The sequence below is a fragment of the Alosa sapidissima genome, chromosome 6, assembly GCF_018492685.1.
Source record: "Alosa sapidissima isolate fAloSap1 chromosome 6, fAloSap1.pri, whole genome shotgun sequence".
Taxonomy (NCBI): Eukaryota; Metazoa; Chordata; class Actinopteri; order Clupeiformes; family Clupeidae; genus Alosa; species Alosa sapidissima.
Window position 1 is genome coordinate 19,145,248 of NC_055962.1, and position 25,172 is coordinate 19,170,419.

At 40.9% G+C, this 25,172-nt stretch overlaps 4 protein-coding genes and 1 pseudogene across 18 annotated transcripts in view; 1 reads left to right on the forward strand and 4 right to left on the reverse strand.

Annotated features, from left to right (window-relative positions):
• Window positions 1–498: 498 nt before the first annotated feature.
• LOC121712140 (trace amine-associated receptor 1-like) lies at window positions 499–1,533 on the reverse strand. Its single transcript, XM_042096196.1, has one exon. The coding sequence runs from the start codon at window positions 1,531–1,533 to the stop codon at window positions 499–501; it is 1,035 nt and encodes a 344-aa protein (XP_041952130.1).
• A 1,351-nt stretch (window positions 1,534–2,884) lies between these two features.
• LOC121711995 lies at window positions 2,885–8,060 on the reverse strand (annotated as a pseudogene).
• Window positions 7,315–12,897, forward strand: leg1.1 (liver-enriched gene 1, tandem duplicate 1). 2 transcript variants are annotated; one of them, XM_042096190.1, is made up of 7 exons: window positions 7,315–7,403; window positions 8,549–9,084; window positions 10,105–10,191; window positions 10,353–10,537; window positions 10,782–10,903; window positions 11,297–11,535; window positions 12,653–12,897. In XM_042096190.1, the coding sequence occupies exons 2-7, from the start codon at window positions 8,781–8,783 to the stop codon at window positions 12,802–12,804; spliced, it is 1,089 nt and encodes a 362-aa protein (XP_041952124.1). In that variant the 5' UTR covers window positions 7,315–7,403; window positions 8,549–8,780; the 3' UTR covers window positions 12,805–12,897. The 2 variants fall into 2 exon arrangements, with proteins under 2 accessions (XP_041952124.1, XP_041952125.1); XM_042096191.1 differs by having other exon boundaries at window positions 7,331–7,403; window positions 8,800–9,084.
• A 103-nt stretch (window positions 12,898–13,000) lies between these two features.
• themis (thymocyte selection associated) lies at window positions 13,001–17,950 on the reverse strand. Its single transcript, XM_042096167.1, has 6 exons — window positions 17,563–17,950; window positions 16,443–16,580; window positions 15,623–16,084; window positions 13,979–15,030; window positions 13,432–13,561; window positions 13,001–13,282 (listed from the first exon to the last, which is right to left on the reverse strand). The coding sequence occupies exons 1-6, from the start codon at window positions 17,651–17,653 to the stop codon at window positions 13,113–13,115; spliced, it is 2,043 nt and encodes a 680-aa protein (XP_041952101.1). The 5' UTR covers window positions 17,654–17,950; the 3' UTR covers window positions 13,001–13,112.
• Window positions 17,951–19,007: 1,057 nt separating this feature from the next.
• The window catches only part of ptprk (protein tyrosine phosphatase receptor type K), a 130,986-nt gene continuing 124,821 nt past the window's right edge, over window positions 19,008–25,172 (reverse strand). For all 14 annotated transcript variants that reach the window (XM_042096139.1, XM_042096150.1, XM_042096149.1 and 11 more), the window contains 6 exons: window positions 24,231–24,404; window positions 22,120–22,251; window positions 21,452–21,577; window positions 21,089–21,252; window positions 20,436–20,571; window positions 19,008–19,559 (listed from right to left, as the gene is read on the reverse strand). In XM_042096139.1, the coding sequence (XP_041952073.1) occupies window positions 19,506–19,559; window positions 20,436–20,571; window positions 21,089–21,252; window positions 21,452–21,577; window positions 22,120–22,251; window positions 24,231–24,404 (786 nt within the window). In that variant the 3' untranslated portion in view covers window positions 19,008–19,505. The remainder of the gene's footprint in view (window positions 19,560–20,435; window positions 20,572–21,088; window positions 21,253–21,451; window positions 21,578–22,119; window positions 22,252–24,230; window positions 24,405–25,172) is intronic.

Genomic DNA, 25,172 nt, shown 5'->3' on the forward strand with positions numbered 1-25,172 from the left:
TATTCTATTTTTGCCTACCTGGAAAACAGAACTGTATGGTGCCTATCCTGGATGGCTGGTCGGAGTGACACATGTTCACCTGACCTTTACATGACCATATCAAAATTAATTTGAAGATGATACCAAAACTAGTTAGAAGTAAAGTAAAGTTCTAGTAAAACTAGAAAGCATACATTTAAAGGTGTACAATTGTTGCTTTTAACAGCCACACATTTACTCTAGATTAAACCTGATATGTTGTTCTTTATATTTATTTTTTTCCATAACAAACATGATGTAGAACAGATGAACCACATCACAGATGAAAACTTCTCTTCATAGTTACATACAGTATATTGAGTTAACTTCTTTTGTGTGATATCTCAGCCTTGTAAGTATCTTCACCTGTGTTAAAACCTGTTTGGAAATTGTGCCATTAAGCCTAAATGCTTGCAGTCACTGCTGACTCTGTGACAGTGACAGTGAATGTACAATAATAAGAATGTAGCACAAAGTATTTCAGTCTGATATCAATATGATTCTAGATGATTCCCGCTGAAAGATGGTACCTGACACAATGATCTGAAATGCTTGCCTGAACCAACTGTAAAAATAGGCATACACCAAAGGATTAACTGTGGAGTTTAAATAACCCAGCCAACCAAATATTTCTAATACTAGATTTGGAACTCTATAGCCAAAGTGTGGATCAATTGAAAAAATAAGAAAAAAAGGAATCCATGATGTGATAAATACACCCATGATGATGGCTAGGGTTTTGGTGGCCTTCCTTTCTTTTTTAATAGTTGATGGCTTACCACTTGTATTTATATTTATTATCTTAATTGATCTTAACTGTCCCTGTACAACAACAAATATTTTAATATATATGAAGGCCAATATCAAACCTGGTATGTAAAAAGACAGAACAGATGACAAAGAACTCGAAATTAAACTGTTTAAGAAAATGCAACTACCTTCACACACAATACTGTTATAGAGTTCCTTTATACCTAAAAGATTTAACTCTAGAAAGACCAACCCAAAACCAAATATAGCTGACACAATCCAGCCGAGGGTATCCATTACTACGACAACAGAAATGGTTATCTTAGATTTATACAGTAAGGGTTGACTTATGGCATAGTATCGGTCAATAGATATCATGGTAAGACCTATAATTGATGCCATGCAACACATTATGGATGTACTTGTATGAATTTTGCAGAATAATTCCCCCATATACCAGCATGATTCAACAACTCGTACAACACTTGGGGGCATTACAATGACACCCACAAGCAGGTCAGCCATAGCCAGGGAGAGAATAAGGTAGTTTGTAGGTGTGTGGAGCTGTTTGAAATGGATCACAGTGATGATGACCAGCAGGTTACCAACCACTGTTATGATCGCTATAGTCCCAAGGAAAATATAGAGAGTCATACGAATAACAGTTGGATATGTGTACTTAGGACAGGAGTTATTCACAGACTCATAACAGAGAGGAATGTTGTCTGCAACTTCTGATTCATTCAAGGTGTTTCTCAGTGCCATCTTAGAGTTATTCTCTTCCTAAACAGAGACAAAACATACAGTGATGGTCAAAAGTGCTGAAGTTGACTAAAAAGAGGAATATAAAGTCATCTTTTGGAAATTGATCTTAATGCCTTAAGTAAAAAAAATGAGGAAATATCAAACCTTTAAGGACATCAATTTTCTTTGTGAATGAATAATGTATCATAAATAAAATAAATATTCTTCCTTAAAATACAGGTGTCATAAGAATTGGCATCCCTGTTAAATTCCCATAGAGGCAGGCAGATTTTTATTTTTAAAGGCCAGTTATTTCATGGACCCAGGATACTATGCATCCTGATAAAGTTCCATTGGCATTTGGAATTAAAATAGCCCCACATCATCACATACCCTTCACTATACCTAGAGATTGGCATGGTGTTATTTCAGTTAACCTATTAGCTGGTTTGATGCTCATTGGGCTCAAAAAGATTTAGGTGCCAACACTTTTGACCATCACTGTAGATGACTGAATATCACCATCACAAATTATTTAGTAGTAAGAATATCTGTTGGTTTATATTAAAGCATTTTACATTTAGATTAAAAAAGATTGATAAGTTTGTTATAAAAACTTGTTTTAAACATTCTTATATGAAAACTTGTCATGACAATAAGGGGATTATTACAAATTATGAAATATTACAAATGATTACCAGATCAGAGTTCAATGATAAACATTTCTTTGACCAGGTGTTCAAATCATTCACAATATATAGTATTATTTTCAAAATGAGGAGCTGGGATATGAGAGGAAAGCACACCATTTCAATAGTGACCTTACCTGGCGGAGGCAATACTCCAAAAGCCCATCACTGCAGACGGTGGTTGTCATTTATAATGTGCGTCAGGTAAAAAATGCAGAGAAGCACTTTTTCCTCCCACTCTTTCACCCTCTTACAACGTCCACCAATCAAAAGCACCACAAAAGTGTCTTAAAAAAATGGTATTAATGCATCTGAAAATGTAAGGGCCAAACAAAATATAATGTATGTCAATCAGGGTTATGGTTGTGTTCAATGTGTATGTATTTTTTTTAATGTATTTTTTTATTTATTTATTTATTTTTTTGAGGTGGTGATTAAGACTCTGCATTTAGCCCATCCATGAGCGCTGAACACACACACACACGGGCAAGTGGATACTTCAGCAGTAGTCCCTGGGGAGCAGTAGCCTTGTAAGTGCCTTGCTCAAGGGCAACTCAGCTGTGAGTGCTGAGTTCACCCTGTCCACCCATATTTTAATCTGCCAGTCCAGGGAATGACACCAGTGGCTGGCCTCACAATCACAAACCTGCTTCTCCAAGCTTTAAGCCACAGCTGCCCTTCATTCAGAAAACAAGTTCAGGCTTGACAAATTTGGCTGAAACAAGATTACCAAACAAGATTAGTTTGAATGCATTTCTAAACCAGCTGTAAAACAGTCCATATACAATAGGGTTACAGGTTGAATTGAAAAATCCTATCCACCCAATCATGTCAAATGCCAAAGGTGGAATGGAATTACCAATAAATGGATCAGTTATGTTACAAACAAAAAATGGCAGCCAGAGCAATAAAAATACACTCATGATAATTACAAGTGTTCTTGTAGCCTTTTTCTCCATTTTTGAGGCACCTGAGGAATTTTTCCCAGAAGTCCCACTCGTATTGTGCCTGTCCTGAATTGACCGGGCTTGTTTCTGTGCAATGACATAAATCTTTGCATATATGCTGAGCATTATGACTCCTGGAGTGTAAAACGAAAGAATGGAAGACAAAGCCCCAGCTAGTTCACCCAGAAAAAAAAGGCAAGCTCCTTCGCAGTAGACATTGTTGTAGTAAAAATCCTCATAACCCATAATGTTGAGCTCAAGGAAAATCATCCCAAATCCAACAAGGGCAGGGACACTCCAGCTGAAAAAGATCATGACCACGGTCACGGAGGATGTTATGGTGGTTTGATAACTGAGTGGGTGGCAAATAGCGTAATACCTGTCAACAACAATGAAAGACAGATTAAAAATGGAAGCATTACAAAGCATCACATAAGTGCTCAAGTAAATCTTACAATATAAATCACCAAAATACCATCAGGTTTCCACAGAGTGCACCATGCATGGTGGCATCAAAAAAACACCCAAAAGCAAGTCAGCCATAGCCAGGGAGAGAATAAGGTAGTTTGTAGGTGTGTGAAGCTGTTTGAAATGGATCACAGTGATGATGACCAGCAGGTTACCAACCACTGTTATGATAACTATAGTCCCAAGGAAAATATAGAGAGTCATACGAATAACAGTTGGATATGTGTACTTAGGACAGGAGTTATTCACAGACTCATAACAGAGAGGAATGCTGTCTGCTAGCGAAGCGGTCATATAATGATTGTCAAATTTTTTAATCCCCCCCCCCCGGTGCACATAAAATTTGGTGGGTATGTAGCCCCACTAGACTTTTACGGAAAAATTTTGTTTCGTCCCCGGGGGCCACTCACCCCCCGTGCTGGGCCCCCCGAACCGCAAAAAAAGCAGTTTTTCCTAAATAACTACCAGAACCGTGGCACTGAGGATGAAGAATCTTTTATGGTATGTTGGTCTCAAGGGCCCACATCAACCTGGCCCATAATCACTCATTTGTGATTTGCACTCCCCCGGTAAAAAATGAAAATGCAATATTATTCTGCTTTAATCGCCCCTATCTTCAGTTAAGATGTTCAGAACTGCACCAAATTTTATGTGTATGATTGACCTGGCATTCTCTGGGGGTATGCCACGTTTCGTAGAATTTCATCCATGGCGGGGTCAAAAAAAATTAGGTTATGTGTACATTTAGTGACTGTACACTCATTGGCCTGTAGATGGCGGTGCACACATATACACATGCACACACACACAGCCACGCACATAATATCGGTATTAGAACGGCCAATACATAATTACAAATTCAGTAGGATTAAAAGAAAGGCAAATATTCATCATCATCATCACGGCTGCATTTTCAGTATTGGCGATACAGTAAGTAGTCGTTTGTCCACTAGATGGCGCATCGTTGCAGTGAGACGTAATTTTGTTGGAAGTTAAAAATGGGTTGGAAAAACAATGGACGCTTCCTACAAGGACTGTAGTTTACCGCAGAGAACGTCTAATAAGGATAGGACGATGTTCACATGAAATGTAATTCCCATTTCTTCTTGAAGCCGAAATAAATCTGAGGATGTTTATCGGACATGCTTGGTTTTTACTGCAGGTACGTTAATTTTATAATATCAATAAGGACCTAGGTACAATAATGTTACTGTTAGCGTTGGTTTAAAAAGGTGAGGGATCATCCTGATGAAGGCTTGTTTGCCGAAACGCATCAGATTTTTTCAAAGGTTTAAATGTAACCAAGCCAATAAAATAAAGGCTTTTTAACCTTTGATAATTGAGAGTGCCTTGGAATCCCCTGTTTTTTTCTCATCTACATTTTCCTATCCAAAGAGCACCTCAAACAAACAAATTTGAGTCCAGGAAGTGCTCCTAGACAGACATTTTTTGAATTACACAACAGGTGTGTTTAGCTTAATATTTAAAACCACAATAAGAACACACATTGGCCTCTGGTTTTCTAGGAAAACACAAGTCCTGAGGATAATATTGACATATTACAGGTTTTATCTCTGTCTGTAATATATCAATATTCTCCTAGATGCAGACGCAGATGTGCTTGTCTATTGGATCAACAGGTTACACAATGGCTCTTTTCCATTAAGGACCGGGGCTGGCCCAAGGCTTTTCCCCAGTCTTAAACACGGGTGCATGGCCCCGGTAATCTGTTTTCTTAAGGAGCTGTAACATCCAACCAGTAGGCCACGGCTGCCCCAAGAAAGCGGCAGGCAGTAAGTAAGCCAAGGCAACTTAAATAAGGCATTCTGAATTATCTCCACCAGTGTAAGAGCAGAAGATGATCAGCTGAACAATCAGCTGGCCAGTCAGCTTGACAGTCAGCTGGGCCACTCAGAGAACTTTGATCAAAGTATCAGTGTTCAGTTTAACTCTGTGTACACAATGTTCTCAATGCTCAAGTTCATGTGTAGACATTGATGATACTTCGATGAATGTTTCATGTTGTGTTGAGCCTTCTTAGTGTTATAAAAATAGCGATTTTGGCGCGATCATTTATCAAAATATTAGTGCCCCTACGATTTCCATTCAAAAGGCCATTTGACCCGAAAACGACAACACGGACAACCTTTAAAGTCAGGTACATTCACAAAAACACCCTATAGGATGCATTTTGGCGAAAGTTATGCTTTAAGGCCTTTAAATGGCTTCTGTCTAAATGAGTAATTTACTTCAATTCCTACACCACAATTACAGATGGATGAGCCTGGACCTCTCATTATGTTGTTTTTAAGTCAACACACCATATGTGTTTATCACCTCTATAGTGAAAGCCCAACTCCCTCTGCCCTGTTCACACATACCTGAGCAGTGGGACTCATTAGCTGCACAGAGGCTGTCAGAGGCACTAAACACCATGGTACCAGGTGTTTACTTACACCTGCTGCTGAGAGGAAACATGCCTATTGTTTGTTGATAGTTCCACACATACAACAACGAGTCTGGCTCAGTCCCTGATGTGTGCATGCTGCTTGATTGCATCATTAAGGCTCATTGAATGTGTTACTACACCTTTGTGTAAACATTGCTCAATATTTGCCAATTTAGCACCAATTACTCATTTTAAATCATAATACCAATCACAAGTTTAAAAAGGCATTCAGTGATTTTATTGATATACTGTATTAGTTTGATTCAAAAGTTATATTTTTATGAGCCTAGGTGGAAGTGGTTCACAACCTTAAAATTAGCGCACTATAGCCTGTAATGTTATTGATGTGTCACATGGCAGTTCTCTCCTATCCCTCCTACAGTGGTGTGGAGGCCTATCGTGATAGTCAGACCCTGATCTTGGCCAGGGCAGAACTGGTCACTGTGTAACTTCTGTATCCTCTGGGGCCCACTCTAAACACTTGGCACAACTTGCAGGAAGACAGATGCCAGGTAATCACAGTCCTGCAAGGCCTAGACTATTGCACTAGCTGCACTATACTATTCATATATTAATTAAATCATACAAACTAAGAACTATTAAACTAAGAAAAAATGCCATACCGATGACATGATCACCACATCTGTTCTTTATCATAACAATGGTCTTTAGGATTGTTTGAGATGATGTCAATAGAGCTATTTTGTAACCAGATTCCTAATATACCGTACATGAAGACAGCAAAAATGCTCCTCTTGATCCTTGCACTGACTGGCTGGCAGGAATACTAGCTGGTGAAAGAGGATATTATTCAAGTGGGCTGTGGTTAGGAGGGAAATCTCATATGCAAGGTCCCTACAATGTAATGTAATTGCAGGGTTTAGGCCTACTTGAGAGCTGAAGAGTGTGGACATTCAACATTCATTGACATGCTTGTGCTACGGTAGCACTATCACAAGTATGTGAAGTAATGACAAGATAAACAGTTCAAAGTCCATGGATTAAAGGTACTTTTGCAGGGATGTTTGGGGATTTGGCCTAAAACTCATTTGTTGATGTTTTTTTTAATGATTACAACTTGCCTGGAACCCAGACCAGATTTACCCAAATAATTTGAGTTCGGGAAATTCGCCCTTTGTCCATTGACAAATCTCTATGCCCGACACAGATTTATTCGGGCCAATCAAAAATCGCCTGGGTGGGCTTTATAAAATGACGGTGTGCATCTAAACGTGACATTAGGAATGCACTTCGGGTGTCGCTGTCTCATATCACCCCGTGATAGAACCGTCTTATTGCAGGGAAACGAGCTCAGGGCTCCACTGATTCGGTGACATGGTGAGATTCAGATTTTACCTTATTACATTGTCGCCCCCTCTGCTACGTTCCACTGCTAGTAACCTGGTGATTCAGGTTAAAGATCAGCACCCTCATATGCGGGAGAAAAGTTTTTCAACCTGTGCACTTTTTTTTGTATTCTGCAGTTCTAGGCTTTGAACGTCTCTTTCATGACTGTTATTTAACCAATATCACTGAAAATGAATTACTTGCTCCCGCATAAACCGTCTGTGACATTATTTGACAATCAATATGTTTTCAATATTGTAGCTCGCCACACTGTGGCGCCCTTCGTGGTTTGGCGTCCTGGGCAGTCCATTGCCAGCCCAGATTGCCCATGCCTTTCGCCAGCCCTGCACCTAAGCACGCTTCAGTTGATATTGTTTACAGTAAAAAGGGCTGCCCCTAGGGAAGCAGGATGTTTAGATTCCTCTGTTATAGAAGATATTGACAGCGCAAGGCATTAAGAATGGTTCTCCTGCTCTGCCTACAGGATTCACATAATGCCTTGCTCTAATTGGTTAAGTTAAGTCCATTGCCAGCCATGATCGTTTTGGATTTCCCCTCATGCTCGCCTGGCAGCTTGATGGTCTTTTGGGCTCCCACCATCGACCTCATGGCAGCCTTGAAGTCGACGGTGGGGGCCCAATAGACCATAGATCGGCCTGGCATGAGGTTTATACTAATTTTTTGAAGAAATTAAACCAATCCTCATGAATCACATGATTGGAATGACAATGAAATACTGTCACTAAATATCGAAGCCTATGGTTGACACAAAATTTACATTTACTTTTATAATGAATACCTATACTGCAGAATGTCCTTTCACATGCAAAACATGCAAAAAGATTTGGCAAATATTTTAAAGGAATGAGAAATTGCTGTTATGGTGTGCGTGACATTACTAGATGTGGAAGTTTTTTTTTATTTATTTAAATATATTGATGTACCAAAGTGACTGAAAGTAACCTGTAAGAAGCTGTATTTTCTCATTGAATTATTGGTCTGGACTTTGATATTTCTTAATTTGCACAAAGTCAGCAGCAGCAGCCTTCATGCAAGAGGTCAGTGTTCGCAGAGTAACTTTCCAGTCACTGTCACGGCACATTTTCTCAGGCCATTCCATTTCTTTATTTGCACAGTCACCATCAGCAGCAGCAGCCTTCATGCAAGAGGTCAATGTTCGTAGACTTACTGTCTAGACACTGTCATGGCACAGGCACATTTTTCTCAGACCCCTTTGCATTCCTTCATTTGCACAAAGTCACCAGCAGCAGCAGCCTTCATGCCAGAGGTCAATGTTCGCAGAGCCACTGGCTACAAAAACTCCTGCTGGCCCTGTCCAGCCATTTGTGCTAAGCCCTTTCTCTCAGCATGCGGCTTTCCTGGACAGGAGTGGTTGCAGCTCTGGCCCTGTTGGCCACAGTGGCCCAGGCAGCGGTGGTCACCGAGAATGGCTACCCCATCATGTGGGAGAAGGCGCCGGTGGAGCTCAAAGACTTCCCCGCGGTGGACGCCGATGAGGTCACAATCAACCCCTGGGAGTACTTGCAGCGCATGGGGATGTACCGACTCATGCTGAACCACACAAACCAGTACATGGGCTGCATGGGTCCCGGCCCGAACGACAGCCCGCTGTGGGGGCTGCCGCTGCAACTGGGTTGGAAGCTGAAATCAGGTACTGGTGCAAAGACTAGCACTTTCAGACAATCAGGGACATCCAGTCATTCAGGCACATGGAGAGGTCAGCCACATGCATTATGTCCTTTCAATTGTAGCAATACATATCATCATGTAGCAATATATATCATGTTTTATATGAGCATAATGTATCTAATAAATAACCTAATCTAATAAAATGTACACTTACAACACATTATATGTGTATTAGACCATTAAGGTTATACCCTGCAGACCATTAAGGATATACCCTGTTAGCGCAGAATTGTAATACATTATGTGTCTGCTTCAGAAGGTGCACAGCCAGGTTTTAACTCATCATGGGCTGTGTGAGGGGAAAATGACAAAGACCTTGTGTTGTTTTTGCTTTGATACTTTTGTTTTTGTAAGATCTTACACTTCTGAATGGACTCTTCTGTTAAAGCTTAACCTAGTTCATAATGACTACCATAATGACTACCACCGATGATGCTTGGGGAAACTTCATTGCAAACTTCACCCCCCCCCCCCCCCCCCCCCCCTCCTCCCCCCTTGAATTCACTCCTGAAGCCAACAGGTCTAAAGACGACGCCATCTCCACCCCGCACACCACCCTCAACGCTCAGACCATAATAAGTTCCTAAGTAACACAAAAAGTTTGCCTAAACTGACAATTGAATACGCTTGCGTTGCGCTTTTGAAAGTTGAACCAAGTTCAACGCTCAGCTTGTTCAACGCTAGTGTTACAATGCTTGAACGTTCTATTTGGGCCCCAATCTACTTCCTCTGCATTAAAATAACATATGGAATGCTAAAAAGTAAGTCTTGTGGGGCCAACTATGATGCTGATAATGGAACTCTCTTGAAAGGGTCCATAAATAGTTGGTGATCCCTCAGGCTCAGGACACCACTGCATAGGAATAAGATGAGCAACTAATGCTAAAGAAAGTACTCTTGACAGGTTGACCCAAGATATGAAATGTAGGTGACCGGAAGTATGAATTCACTGAACATTTTCAATGATTTCTTTTTTTACTAGGTCGGTTGGTGGACCCAACAGCAGCTAGTACCTGTGGTCAAGAGAGTGGTGATCCAATGTGTATCTCTCCCAAGAGCTGGTGGGCATGTATGTCATTTAAAGTTTCACCATAAATAGAAAATATATAGCATCCATATACATTAGATCCATGTTTTTCCAACCATCAGTGATCTCTTTAATCATGAATCATTATTTTACCAAAAAACACCACATTTTCATGATAGCCTTTGCACTCCAATGCCACACAGGTGTGAACTACTACCTGTCTGTCATTCCATTCTTGGCTGCCGTACAGACAGGTTTGATTGGAGACGGAGACATCAAGATTACAGTCCAGAGCCCCCCGGAGGGCGCCGAAGACTATTGCACCAACTTTATGGACTGCTTTGCTAAATATCCAGATTTGATGTCCAAATGGGAAACCTTTTTCAAAGTAAAAGAGACACACTAACTGTACTTTTACAATTAATATTAGACCAGTGGTGATATTCTTAATTTTTAAAGTCTGTATTTTTACAGTTTACCCAAAATCCATGAAGGTCCATATAAATGTCTGTTTGTGTTTTGTTTGAATACAGATGTGTATAGGGTAAAGGATATCAACTAGAAAACAATGAAACAGACAGACAATAATGAATATGTTCTTCATGCTCATATATTTTTCTCTCTTTCTTCAGACAGTGAAAGCGGTGAGTGAATCAGAAGCCACAGACATGGAGAAGAGGAACCAGATCATGAGCACCATGTGGGCCGCACAGCAAGCCTCTCTACAGCAGGCCACAACAAGCTGCTCAGAGCGGTAAACTACCGTAATTTCCCAACTATTAGCCACAGCTTATACATTGATTTTACAAAATTTCTTCAGATAGGAGGTTAATACACGGGGGCGGTTAAAAGGATATTGATACGGTTTTGTTTCTTTTAACTTAACATACAGTATAACACTGTCTTGCGGCTTATACACAATGCGGCTAATACAAAGGAAATGAATGACTGTACTATACTGTAGTACGGCTCTTCATGCAGGCCCTATGCTCAATTATAACCCACTGCAGTAAGAAGTTAAGGTTGGAGTTTAAAAACTGCTGGAGGTGGACTGAAATGAGAAAGCCTCTATATGCATCTGTCTCTGTAGCATCACCCCTGAACATGACCTTTAACCTTTAACTGACATATGAATGCTGACCCACAGGCAGAAGTCCTATTCCAAACCAGAAATTTCCTTCGCTGTGAGCTGGGTGAGCTCGGCCGACTATGTCAGCGCAGCGTACTTCCAGTCCAACATGGAGAAGTCGAGGCGGTTCATGACCCCGCTGCCAAGTCGAGTGCTGACCGATGCCGACAGCCCTCCTAACGTCCCGGACCTGAGCGCCGAGGAGAACCACGCGCTCTACATCTTCAGCTGGATGAACAGCGTCAACAAACTACTGGGTGAGGGACATTAACTCTGGGAACATTATAAACACTATTGGAGGGTGTGGTTGTGGGATTCATGGCTAGTGTGTGAAAGACTGGTATTATTTAGGGGTGTACAAGGTGACCACTTATTCATACCAGTGGAAAAAGGCATGTAAGAACATAACAAACGTTTATACCTTTAGGGTTGCATCACATGTGGCCATAAGCAGACAATTAGTCTGTGCATACATCTTACAGACGCAGTTAGATCTGTCCTGTACAAAGTTGAACATTGGAGGGGTTCGTACTAAAGCATCAGAGTCTCAACAGAACCTAGACTACTTTCCGTCTCGGAAAAGGTGACAAAATAATGAATCACTTAACATCTAAGATGTTTCTATATGCATTCATAAATTATTTACAATGTCATCATTTACAATAGATAACACTATTATAAAGTGTTATGTTGAAAGAAACTGATGACTAACAGAATCCTGTTAGTATAAACAGAACCGGCAATGTGCTGTTTATACTGTACAGATGTTTCTATTGCATTAATTCCAGCAGCAGCCCGTGTGTGTATCTTTATATTGGTAGTACATTCTAGTACATTTTGCTTAAAGGTGCAGTCAGTGAGTCAGTTGCGCAGGAAGTCACATTTGTTTATGTTTATATTTAAATTTATCAGCAGATGCTTTTTTCCAAAACAACGTACATTATTTTTTTTAACCAAAAATCAAACAAAACACCAAAGAAGTTCATCCCTCCCTTCAGTATTCCCAGAGAAACTCAACACAACATTTTGCTTTTGTTTGGTGGACAGGCTGCCCCCTCTTTTTTTGTTTCCAGTTTTTGGACCATGGGCTACAGCGACCAGGTTTCTTAATAGTGTATTCATGGAATGGGCAGCTAGCAGAGTTTTTTGCTGAATGTGACAAAAATGTTATGGGCTTGGGTTGCTGACTGTACCTTTAATATCTTACAGTAAGTGAAATAAATTCTGTGTGCTACTTCTTACAATGCTCTAACCAAAGGCCCTGGTAGAACTTCTGTGCTTCTCCACCAGTAGTTTACCTTATCCAAAATGTTTTTATTGTTTTTGTTTCTACGAACAACCGAAGAACCTTTTTCTTGTGCTCTGCCCGTAAAGGAAATACTCTGGTGAACTTGTGGAATAAGTCCATGTGTTCCGACGCAGCGCGGGAGAAAGGCAGGCAACTTCTGGATGATCTGATACTGAACCCGAAATTTGCAGTCTCTGGCCTTCTCTCCATCCTGACCGGAATGGCAACCAGCTGCTGATGCTGCTGCCACAACGTTCCAGCAATGTTCTCACAGACCAATTGTGATGACAGATCCAACAACTTTCTTAAATAAAACTACTTTTCAAAACTGTGATTTGTCATGTCATATAAATAATACAAAAGGCTGAAAAAAAAAACAACAACAAAAGAAACTTTGCAATATAAACCAGAATGCATGTAACACTAAGACAACATTATCATATTACAATTTATTACATGTATTATATGCAGAAAAATATGATAAATTATTGCATAGACTTTTATCTGTTTAGTACATTCATGCTCCATCTCAAATTCTACAGTTAGTTAAAAGGTGTTTTGCTTTCCTTTCACTGTGCTGCGCAGAACTTCTTCTTGGACCTTTTTCCTAATGAACTCAAGTTCATCCTCATCGATGTATTCATATTCATGGGAGTCATCATCCAAGTCATCCACTTCTGGCTCTTGAGGGATATCCTTACTTTTCACGGTGGCAACTAGAAATGATTATGTAAAGCCAAAATCACTCTACAATATCTTACCAATCTTTAAACAGAAAAACTCAGGAAATGGCTAAAAAATGTAGGGATCATTAGGGATTGTTATTTGATGAGGCAAAGTAAAAAAAAAAAATCACAATCCCCACCTGTAATGGGCTGAAAGACTGGAGGTATGGATGACCTCCTCTCACTGCTTACTGCAATGGTATTCCTCTTCAGCCTTGGAAATGTGTCAGATGTCATCGACCGTGGTTTGGGGGAATTGCAATGCGGACTCTGCATTGAGAGACACAAAGTTTTATTTGCTGAAATGAGGGAACATTTGATATTTGTCACCATCATAACACTGTTTGCCCTTGAATATCTAAAGCCCCTTTTTTATATAGAATTAATGTACCATTGCATGGATCACGTGACAGTTATTATCAAGTTAAAAGTGCCTGATGGCTGCACCGCAAATGCAAAAGCCTCACTGTCATACACCTACATGACCAGTAGAGGACAGCATAATCCTAGTAAATCAAACAAAGTCATTTATGTCAATTTTACAGTTTCCAGTATAACTTTCGGAGGGCCTTTACTGTAGTTTTCACTCTTTATACCTCTCACTGATTCTTTGACCACTCTCTACCTACAAAACATTTTGGATGCACCATACTGTAGTATGGGAAGAGCTATGTCCTAGTCGCTGACCTTTGGGGAGCTGGAAGGGATTGGCTTGTTCGGTCTGGGCGGCTTCACCATGTGTTGCTTGATCTTAATCTTGGGCGGTCGTGGTGGGGGCTGCAGATTGGCCACGGCGTACCTGCGGAGAGTGTAGTAGCAGTCCTCACCAATCTCCTCCACAACGGCGTGCCCGACAGGCTGCTCGGCACCCGTGGCCGGGCCATCCCACTTCTGCTGCAGCTGGACAGTCATTTTGGTGCGGTTCACAGGCACCTCCCAGCACTCTGACAGGTCCAAAGTGGACACCAGCAGGTGGGGATCAGTGATCTCTTCTTCCACCTGCAGCCCCGATGCCGCGGCTAAAATGTCCTCCTTCACCGCGAGGTCCCGCACGGACACCTTGACATTGAAGGGCAGGGGGAACCCATGGCAGATATCGCCAATGGTGTACTGTCGCTTGTCGTGTATGACCTCCACAAAGCCACCATCCAGGTACATAGGGATCTGCACGTCTTTGTGGCTCTTCCCCTCGATCTTCATGCAGGCCAGCATGTCGGCCATCTTGTCCTCGCCATTCTCTGAGCCCTCGGCAGTGCTGCTGGTGGATTTCTTCTTTATCAGGAACTGGTCCCCGACCTGCACGGGGGACTGTCCCTGGAAGTAGTGTGACTCGAAATCCCTGGTGGCCACCACGTGGAGCTGCTCGGTGCTGCTCTGTGCCCTCTCCAGGTCATACGCAGTGGGGAACTCCCGTGGTCGCCGCTTGAACCGGCCCTTGTAGGACGAGGGCACCAGGAAGCGCCTCTGTTCGCCTCGACGTGTCTCCGACGCCAGAACTCGCTTGGCCTCGAAGGCGCGTTGGATCACAATCTGCTTGGAGCGGCAGATGAACGCTAGCTCCTCCGGAACGTGCCACGGCTTCTCGATGACTTCGGCCACCACGGGGAATGTGTCCATGGGCTTTTTGAATACGTCCTTCAGGGACAAGGGCTGCACGAAAACTGCTGAGTCATGTTGCTCTGTTACATCCACAACGTCCACGTCCAAGTTCGGTGGGATGAGGACCACATCCTTTCGAACTGTGGGAAAAATATTCAAATTCCACATTTAAAGACTGTGATGTTTGTCACAGTGTGTGCAGGGTATCCTCTCAGCGACAGTGCTGAATATAAAGCATGGCAGAAATAGATATTCTCATTTATCAGCTAGTGTCTGACATGAATGCTCATAGTTAATTTAAAGCTTTGAACACTGTTCTCTCATGTACCTTCCCAGTAAATGAGAAATTTGTTATCAATTCCAGCACAGTGCTTGTGGTCTAATGACGAAACATCAAAACATCATTTAAATTCACTCCTCTACTTCTGGGGGGGGGGGGGGGGGCATTCATGAAGTTAATGGCCTCAAAACATTTCTGTTTTCATGTTCGTTGGTCACAAACATTAAAAACGTATTTGTGCTGTCTGGTGTGGAACAGGGGTAAAAATAAAATAAAATAATAATAATAATAATAATAATAAAATTTAAAATAAATAAATACAGAATTCAATTACTGTACATGTCTATCATCATGTCTCACACAATTAAAAGACTTCCCTTTCTTCCCACCAGTAACTTTCAAAGCAAAAATCGAACGCAAACACAAACGAAAGCAAGGCCTCGGGGACTTACATTTCATTATAGCCTGTATTTCATGTACTGGAGTGAGAGTCAGTTCGCCTTTGTAGTCCTCCAGTGGGTCTGGTAAAATATCATCTTTCAGGTGCGTCGACTTCACTTTGGTCACAGTCCTTGTCCGCCCAGTGGACATCTTCCACTCAGCCAGTTCCTTCAGAGTGTAGAATTGGCTGTCGTCACACTCATAGAATTCACCTTTCACAGAGAGTTTGAGCGCAAAACGGCGCTTAAGCTCGCTCTGCGCGAGCTCACAGTTGACACACTCATGGCCCTCGACCATCTTGAGGCCTGTGATTCGGAAACTTGTCCCCTTTTTGATCGTTCCATCTGGGTGGTCCAGGTCGCCAGCTGTGTAGAACACAGGCTGGTTCAGTCTGTGAGAGCTGATTCGGAGTGACTCTGCGATCTCCTGAATACTACAGTATGGCTGTCTGTCTTTCACCATCCTGAAAAGACCTGGAACAGACAGAAGGCCAGAATTTCTGCTAGTTAGGCAGTTTTTTTTATTGAGAAGTATTATTTTTTGAAGTGGTTCCACTAAATTTCATTTGAAGAACTGAATGAGCTCCCAGGTTGCAATCCTTGACATTATATCTCTTTTAACATTTATTAAGTAAAATGGAATCTGTTACGTAGAATTAACAGTGTCGCAAAATTAATATCCATTTTAATGAATTCTGGGGGTTTTCTTGCCTCCAAAAGATTAACAGAGTAGGAGGAAAAGGCCATGTTACTACTTCCTTTTTTATTATCGGGAAAATGTCATCTTTGCAATTTATGGACCATTATTACAAATTAAAAGACCTTAACATACCTGGGTAGTCCAAGGGAAGGTCAACCGTAATGCCATTGGATCCCTTGGCAATGAACCTAGTGATCCTGATCTCAATGACCTTGATAAGATCACCATTTGAAAGGCAACATTCTCTCCCATACATCTCATAAACAGATCCTGAGACCCATGAGGCAGAAAAGTATGGTTTAGAGGGACATTTATGCTGTTTATGTTTAACATACACTTTACTAACATACACTTATTTTACACTGTTATTTACAGAGTTATGTGAAAGTGAACGTAATCAAATTTAAATATGTCAAATGCATTTCATTTAAGGCCATTCTTTTCAAGACTTACAGAGTCTTAGAGGAACAAGAATCCATTTAATTAAACTCAAAGCTCCTCTGCTGAAATCGTCAAGGGACAGCGAAATGGTGCAGTTGGTATGACACTACTATCACCATGTGTTATTTTGTGAAATTCAACACCCAACAAGGTATTTATTTCAGCCATCAAAATAACAATGTTTGCTGACTTTGCTAGTTTGTCTGAAAGAGGGAGTTTTTTGTCAAGAAAAAAAATAAATGGCTTTACATAGAATCGCTAGGCATTTCTTTGCCTGAGGTACATTTCAGAACTGCTGTTTAATTAGATTCATGAAGGCCCTGCATTTATTAAAATACTGTAATAACCAACTAAGATTACAGTCATTCTAAAAGGCATTAGGCAACATCCAAAAAGCTTGGAAAAACAAAGATTTAAGATAATCATAAACCCTTCAGTAACAATTCCAACAATAGCACACCACACAGTCATTATTTACTTGGGTTTTATTGGAGATAAAACTGTTTCTAAATTATAGACCCCATTACATCCTCAGGCATTCAAAAGCATTCGAAGGGGCAAGCCTTAAAAATGACTGTCATAAGACTATATCCCTCCTCATATTAGTTTTAGTAAAGAAATGGCAGAATGTAAAGATGCTTAAGTAGTATTGACAGTATTAAGGCATAAAGACTGGTATTTAATGCGAGAATAAATACAAATCATTTAAATGATGAGAAAACGAAACTTATCAGTGAAGCAATTTTCGGGGGGGAAAAAAAACAAAAAAAACAATAGTAGGCCTACACATGTTCACAGGTGATAATCATACCTTGGACATAGATGCCTGACTGGATCTGCAGGATCCTCGGCAGACATCTGGGATCCACAGATCGGGTGAACTCATCCAGGGTCATCGACATCCTTATCTCACTGTCTGTTCACACGGCAGAAGCCTCTCAGGAAGCCAACTCTGAGGGAAAAGCCCACGTTGCACATGAGTGTGTATTGTGTGTGTGTTACCACGGAGCACTGCCAGCCACTAACTTGCCATGGCTAGGGGCCAGTGAGCTGACCATGGTAAGGTGTGTGTGCCCGTGTTGCCAGTCCCAAAGCGTCCCTTCTCCGCACTATCTGCCTTTGCGCTGAGAAAGCCGAACGGTCACTGAAACGCGCAGCGACAAGGCACTGCGCGGCAGCCAGCTGTGTGTGTGGTGCAGCTACAGGAAGTCAACGGCTGTCTGACAACCGCAGCTAACAGAGTAGATTGTCTCAGTGGGAATCCAACAATGCACTTGAGTTGCTGCTGTCATTTGCATGCAGACAATTGTTCACAACCATGCTTTAGCTGACCTGAGATGCTATTACCAGAGAGTATTATCAAGACTGTTATACTGTGTTAATTTGACCAATGAATGAGATGATAAACCTTGCGCTCTACGTGGAAGAAATTGTATGGAATAAAATATGTTGAAAAATACACAGCTAAGAGATATTACAGCCATTTACACTATAAATGACACACAACTTTTCAGTACATATTTAATTTTTTTTATTCAAAGACTTTTTTTTTACTATTTTAGAGTTACAGCCAGTAAGCCAACTACTACAGATGGAAAGATGAGACATGATTTAAACGTTCACATAATTAATTGTTTTCTTTACTTTTCAAATGTGCATTCAGTTCTGATGCCAACATAGCTGGCTGTGCATTACTTTCATTGGCTTTAGTCCTAATATGCCATGCCTAATACTGTACACTCAATTTCTCTGTGTTTCTCTCAAAAACTTCCTAATACAGTTGTGAAAACATCAGAAAAAATAGAACTCTTAGGTCTCTTCTTGACCTTATGGTAACCTATGTTGAGTGGATAGAATTCACAATCATTTACATGACCTGACCACTGTAACATCACGGTGAAGGATAAAACATGAACTAAAAAAACATTCTATAACCAAAACCAAAGCAATAAAAAAACAACTTTAAAAACAAAAAGTTACAATTAATGTGTACATTTTGAATTCAGAGTAAACAGGGAATGACAATGATTGTTTTTAGCCTTCAAAAAGGAATGCAAAGTAAACAACAATAAATACAAACAATGTGCTTATCCATATAGACATATGTACATAAGTCTTTGGCTTATGATTAATATCTGCTACAAAACAAAAATAAAAACAAGGTCAGCCATCAGTGCACAATACGGACGATACCAAGCCAATGTTACACGTTAGCACTTGCACTGTATTTATCCATAAAAAGCGCATTTTTTTTTCTTTCACATTTGTGATGGATTTATATCATAGATATAAATATAGATATAGATAGATATCATTATATATTGTTCATGGACAATAATGGCAATATAGAAGAAAACATTTTAGCATGCAATACACTGACTGGCATTAGAACTACCATTTTACAATGGCTGCACAATTGATTTTTTCTTTAAAAACACGAAAAAAATAATAAAAACAAAACAACAATTAAACCCTTAAAATGCAAAAAAATAAAAGACATGAAGCAAACAAGGCCTTGTGGCCAGCACTTGATTCTGTGGCACTCAACACGGTATAATACAATTGAGACATTTACAAGCCACGCACATCATACGCCCAGTACACATAGAGAACGTTTATGTCTTAAAAAAAAAACAAAATGAGCCAACAGCCTCGTTAAAAAAACAAAACAAAAAGAGAGCAAAGTGGCGGCCCCAAGAATGGGTCTTCAAATGGGAACGCTGCACAGCAATATACTTCTCGCCCTGGTCCTCCTTACGACGTCTCAATGTACTCCAAAGCAAGGTCATAACAGAAGCGATACTGTTCCTGTAGATGAAAAAGAATAGAAGAGGAGGGGGAAATTAGTGAAGCAGGCACTTGCAGAATGATATTGTTACACCAACACTTCAAAGAGGTTTCCATGCAACAGAAATGTAACAATTTTGCAATGTGATGGGAAGAGTCAGAATTTTGGCCAAATCAAAAACTTTAAGTAGGGATGGTTCAATGAAAAAAAAAAAACTCTTGCAAAAGCTTTTTTATTTCTTTACAGGCTCAGATCTGAACAGCGCAGGGGTGCTTTTCACAATGCATTGCTTTTGCAGCGGAAGTGGTAATCTCACATTTGCCTCAAGTTTGATCTCAAGGCACCATCGCAGCTTCAAAGCACATTAGCACGAGCACACTTACAAACTCAGACAATTGTGTTATGGACTATATAGACGACTGACAACTTGTTTTCTGCCTTTCTTTCCCTTAAAGAATAAAAAGTCCCATTTGGATCAATAGAGAAAACACTTTGGGGCCTGGCTTTAGATGAAGAATTTGATGGCAGAACAGATATGGTGTATCTTTCTCTTCTAAAGTCCCATTCTATCATATCGCAACCAACTATATATAAGCACTCCCAAAAATCCTATTAAAACAAAATTTCAGTGGCAAAGTTCACGTAAATTGATCAGAAGATCATTTAATTTATTTGCAGGGGTGTTTCACCAAGTCAGATGTGCCTATCCAGATAACTTCAGAATGTGAAATGTTCATTTTAATTGGCTCCAGGTATTGGGAGTTTTCATATTTTAGACTGCACGGATTTCTGGCTTAGCCATTCTTGCTTTGTCACCGCCACTGCCCCCTCCCTCCGCCCCCCCCCCCCCCCCCCCCCCCCAGTTTAGAGGGTACTGAGGGAGTAACGTTACTCACTGGGCTGTCCACCATGTTGGGCTTGCTGTTCCTCAGCGTTTTGACGGCGTGGAACACGTCCACCACATTCTGCCTCTTGATCATCTCGCACACAATGCTGATGGCACAGAACATTCCACTACGTCCTCCACCATTCCTGCACAGACAGATCCGAGTTAGACGGCGCTTCTGAGGGCGTATGAGTATGTGGGGTTTCTGTGGGTGCTAATTTGTTAGCGTTACTTCCTTGCATCTGTAAGGGCCATGATAGGTATAGGCTGTAACCAGTTGGCGTGATTTTAAAGATCAACTTCATGTGTGAGATTATACGCATGTTGTGGTGGTGTGTCTGTGTCTGTGTCTATGCATGAGGATGTGTAGTGCTACACCTATACAGGCAGTGAATTACCATCAGCCTGTGTTAAATGTGTGTGTGTGTGTGTGTGGGGGGGGGGGGGGTTGTGGTTAGGATGTGGACGGAAAGTTTATCTGAGGGTGTATGATGTATGATGACCGACAACTCACCCAACTCATACTCACCAATCTCTTATGATCTTATGTGAGCCTGTGAGTGTGTCCTTTATATATTATTGTGTGTGTGTGTGTGTGTGTGTGTGTGTGTGTGTGTGTGTGTGTGTGTCTGTAACCATAGACTGGTGCGTTGGTGTACTCACAGGCAGTGTACCACGGTGCGTCCCTCGCCCTCCTCACACTCGTCCTGCCACTTGTCCACCTGGAGGATGAGCTTGAGGAAGGAGCGCTTGGATGCCGGAACCTCCCTGTGCGCTGCCCAGCCCAAATACTGAAACTGCCTCACCATCAGGTAACCCTCCTGAGGCTGCAACAACACACATCACACACACAAAAATACCTTAAAGATCCTCTCCAATTGTGTTGGGGCAGGTCATAAAACCAATAACTATAATGGCATAATCCGGGAATGTCCACAACTATAGGATGCAAAATATGTAAACAACTACTTAAGACTGATATATGTACTACAGAGTTACAATTGTGACATGGGGTGCAATACTCACTCTGGTCAGGTTACATATTCTGAAAAGACGACTGATGACATCACAATCCATGGAGCAGGACATACATTCAACTTGAACAGGGCCATACCGAAGCATACCTTCCTCTGGCCAATACTGTGGGCAACCCTGGAGCAGAGCACAGAAGAATGATCAAAATGGCTTCAGTTGGATCACAGATGTCTTAAAATTGCTAAAATAAACTATAATCAAAATGATCAAAATGTAAACATATCATAAATTACTGACAGTCAGAGTTATACTTTTTACGCCATTTTAAATGATGCTATATGTGGTGAGAGCGCCAGGAAATTGTGAGGCCTATTTACTGAAAGAGGTGTTAAAAAACACCCCCAAACAGGTGCAGCGTTCTCTCTTTCAACATGACTGGCGCAATGTCAACTTGTCTGGACACCTGTGATGCATGTAAAAATCTGAAACAGTTCTAAAGACATATTCAATAAACCTCAACCCCTCAACGACACGCTACAGTGTACATATATCTTACATAATTTCCCTTAGTTTAAAGATCAATCTTGGAATTTTTAGTCTTGAATCATTCTGACTTCCAATAACTTAAGTATTGAGGATAGTTCCTCCTCTTCCTGACAGTATGTTGTGAGAGTCAGTGGTTGTGTGTGTGTGTGTGTGTGTGTGTCATCATGACTAACCTGTGCCAGGTCAATCTCATTCAGCATGACTATCGACGTGCAACCGTAGTCGTAGACAAGCCTCCAGAAGTCTTTCACTGTGTTGGGCAAAGGGTGCTGAGTCACGATGAAGGCAGCCGGCTGTCTGTAGCTCTACAAGATGAAGAGCATTGGGAAGAAGGACAAGGAATACATTTTTATAGGGACATTTTACGACTAAAATAAAAAAAAAAAGACTCAAATAAATGGTATGCTCTGTCTGTGTTGTTGATATCTGGTTGTGGTCAATGTGTGAATTTATGACCATGCAAGGACCATGGGAAACAAACAAACAAAAACAATTGTGAAGTGTGGAGAGACAAAAAGTGTGTTTCTTCGAAGACAAACCAAAACAAACAAAACAAAACAGTAAATAAATAGGGCATCCACTATGTCGTGCATGCGTTAGCAATCTTGGGTAGGTAAATTAAATGAAGCCTGCTTGACATACCAATTAAGCCATGAAACAAATCCAGTTCAAGAGAAGCATTACTTATTGTGACGTGGACGTTCAGAAATTACCTGGTATTCTTCTGACAGCTTGATTAGAAAAAGTCCAAAAGTTTGTGAAGTGTACGAGGAAGTGGTTTACCATTACCCTCCAAATCAAGAAAAGCTCAGTGGCCTAGCATAAACTCTGTGCATTGGAAATACCATCTCCTAGGGTCAGTGGCCATTTTCGTATGTTTATCAGTCAAAGGTTTTGTATGCCTTAAGAAAGACTATTTGGTCGCAAAGTAGTGACTGTTAGTAATGAAAGATCTTTGAACCTACCATTTGTATTAGAATATAATGTAGCTCCAAATGTGAGCAACACTTGTGTTTGTTGTAAGGCAAATGTAGTGGGATTAATGATTATATGATAGAGAGAGAGAGGGGAAGAGAAAACAAGAAAAGAGAGAGAATTTGAAAGGTAGTAGTGAGAGATTGTGTGAGAGAGAAGAGAGAATGAGAGAGAAAACCAGAGCAATGGAGGAATCAATAGGTAGGTTTAAATGAGGACACAGACAGTGTCACATCTAGAAGATGGATATGCTCTTTTTTGCACAGAGTAGAAGAATTGTTTTATTTGATTATGTTTTGAAATCATGGTCAAATAATAATAATTAAATAAATCAAAACTACCAAAATATTAATTATTTTGCTTTCATAAACCCTTCATTTCTGTCAAAAAAAGATAAAAATGATGAAAATATAGTACAAAAACACTTACCTCGCCCTTCTATTTTTGAGAGAACAAAAAGATTCTTTGGACTTTCCCAATTTTGATATCCCCAATGATTGAGAGTTTAATTTAGGACCACATGAATAGCCATCATGAAGAATCGTGAAGGAGAAAAGTGATTGTACCCACTTTTCAAAAACAATCATCTTTGTTGACTGACTCACTGTGCTACTAGGTGTGCTTTGATGAGTAACCATTAGAGCATCAACTTCCTAATATGGGAAACCAAATTGGTAACACTTTATTTGTATAGCTCACTTTAGTGCCAAGCTGCCAGTCTGTATAACATCTGCTACCTGCTGTGCACAGCGGAAAAAAACCTCACGATTGAGGGTTCATGTAAGGATATACATGTAGTGTAGCTTCTGTAATTTCAAAGTTCTAATGTGTCAGCTAGGCTAATTAATAGGAAATTTGCAGTTCTGTCATATCCTCTTCACTGGCTAATTCATCCTCTTCAATATCCTCTTCACTGGCTATGATTCACTAATTTATTGAGTCATGATTTACTGACTCAGTTTCAAAAGTGTTAAAAACAGGATAAAGTGTTACCAAGATATGTATTTATTTTTGAGAGTTAATATGCAAAATGTAAATGCTACAAGTCATCGATTCAGCCCCACCGTGTCAGTCAAGTCAAGAAGCACAATCAGGGCAAGAGAGATACACCTGGATTTGTCTCTAGCTTGCTGTTTCTAAGAGTACATACAGAAAACACAGAGTGCTGTGGTCAGTGGGCAGTGTGCGTGAGTGTGTCTGAAAGGGGGTGGGCGAGGGGGGTTGCGGGACCGAGGGTAGGGGGGTAAGGGTCTGGGTTCGGTGGGCGTTTGGGGGGAAGGGGGAGGGGGGAGTGTGTGGGAACACTTACATCCATGAGGGCGGCGTTTATGTAGTTGCTGCTCTCCCCGTCAATGGTGATGAGGAAAGGCAGGCAACGGTCGGGCGGCAGCATATCCATGAAGCGGTTTTTCTCGTGGTTGCGTGGCAACAGGGCGATGCTGCAGTCTTCGGGCTGTGGCTGTGGCGTCACAGAGTTCAGGGTCTGCGTTGTGGGATTGTCACAAAATTTGCAAAACCTTTTAGAATCTCTTAGTACGTCTGTACGAAACCAACGGGTGCATTTTTTCTTACCGCTTTCACACCTTTAATGATAGCGGTAAAGAAAAAACTTGCACACACAGAGGTAAAAGCAGCTAAAAGTGCTGTAGTGCATACGAGACCAGTTGAAGGCACCGTCACGGCCGTGCAGAGGCTTCACATTTAATTTGCGATGTCAAAGCAGTTTGTTAAATCAGTCGCATGAAATAAGGAGACTACAGACAATTCAGTTTTCAATTCAACTGTTAAACTAATAAAGTTCATTTTCAAGGTATGTGACTGCTATGTGAAAATTAAAATGCTTTTACGTTTTGCGTGAGGTCTGGTATAGAGCACGTTACACTGGAGAAAACATTAACATGCGTTAGTCATAGGTTGTAGTAAGCTAATGATTAAAGTTAAGCTAACTGTGTGCTTCTAACTTAGCCACAAAAGGCTGATACCTTGTGCACCTAAATCATGAAAGGGGAAAAAAAGAATATTTAATATGACAAATAAATGGTTTGGTTTGTTCTGATGTGTGTGTGGTCGAGTGCAGTGGCTGAGTTGAGGGGTGGGGGTCATCATAAAATTGCCAGCTCTGTCGTCTACACGGCAAAAGTTAACCGGCGGTTTCAAAAAATCCCACTTCGGAACCCGGTTACAATCTCGGTTACAGCCTCCTAAAATGCCTGCGTCGTGTACACGCAAGGCCTAACCAATAACATAAATT

Bases quoted from the DNA above. Each gene is read 5' to 3' on its own strand.
- LOC121712140 (XM_042096196.1), bottom strand. From the start codon at position 1,533: ATGGCACTGAGAAACACCTTGAATGAATCAGAAGTTGCAGACAACATT.
- leg1.1 (XM_042096190.1), top strand. From the start codon at position 8,781: ATGCGGCTTTCCTGGACAGGAGTGGTTGCAGCTCTGGCCCTGTTGGCC. The intron at 10,192-10,352 runs GTATGTCATTTA...AATGCCACACAG, and splicing joins TCCCAAGAGCTGGTGGGCAT to GTGTGAACTACTACCTGTCT. The intron at 10,538-10,781 runs GTAAAAGAGACA...CTCTTTCTTCAG, and splicing joins AATGGGAAACCTTTTTCAAA to ACAGTGAAAGCGGTGAGTGA.
- themis (XM_042096167.1), bottom strand. From the start codon at position 17,653: ATGTCGATGACCCTGGATGAGTTCACCCGATCTGTGGATCCCAGATGT. The intron at 16,581-17,562 runs GTATGATTATCA...CATGGGTCTCAG, and splicing joins GTCAGGCATCTATGTCCAAG to GATCTGTTTATGAGATGTAT. The intron at 13,283-13,431 runs GTGGGGATTGTG...AATCATTTCTAG, and splicing joins AGTCTTTCAGCCCATTACAG to TTGCCACCGTGAAAAGTAAG.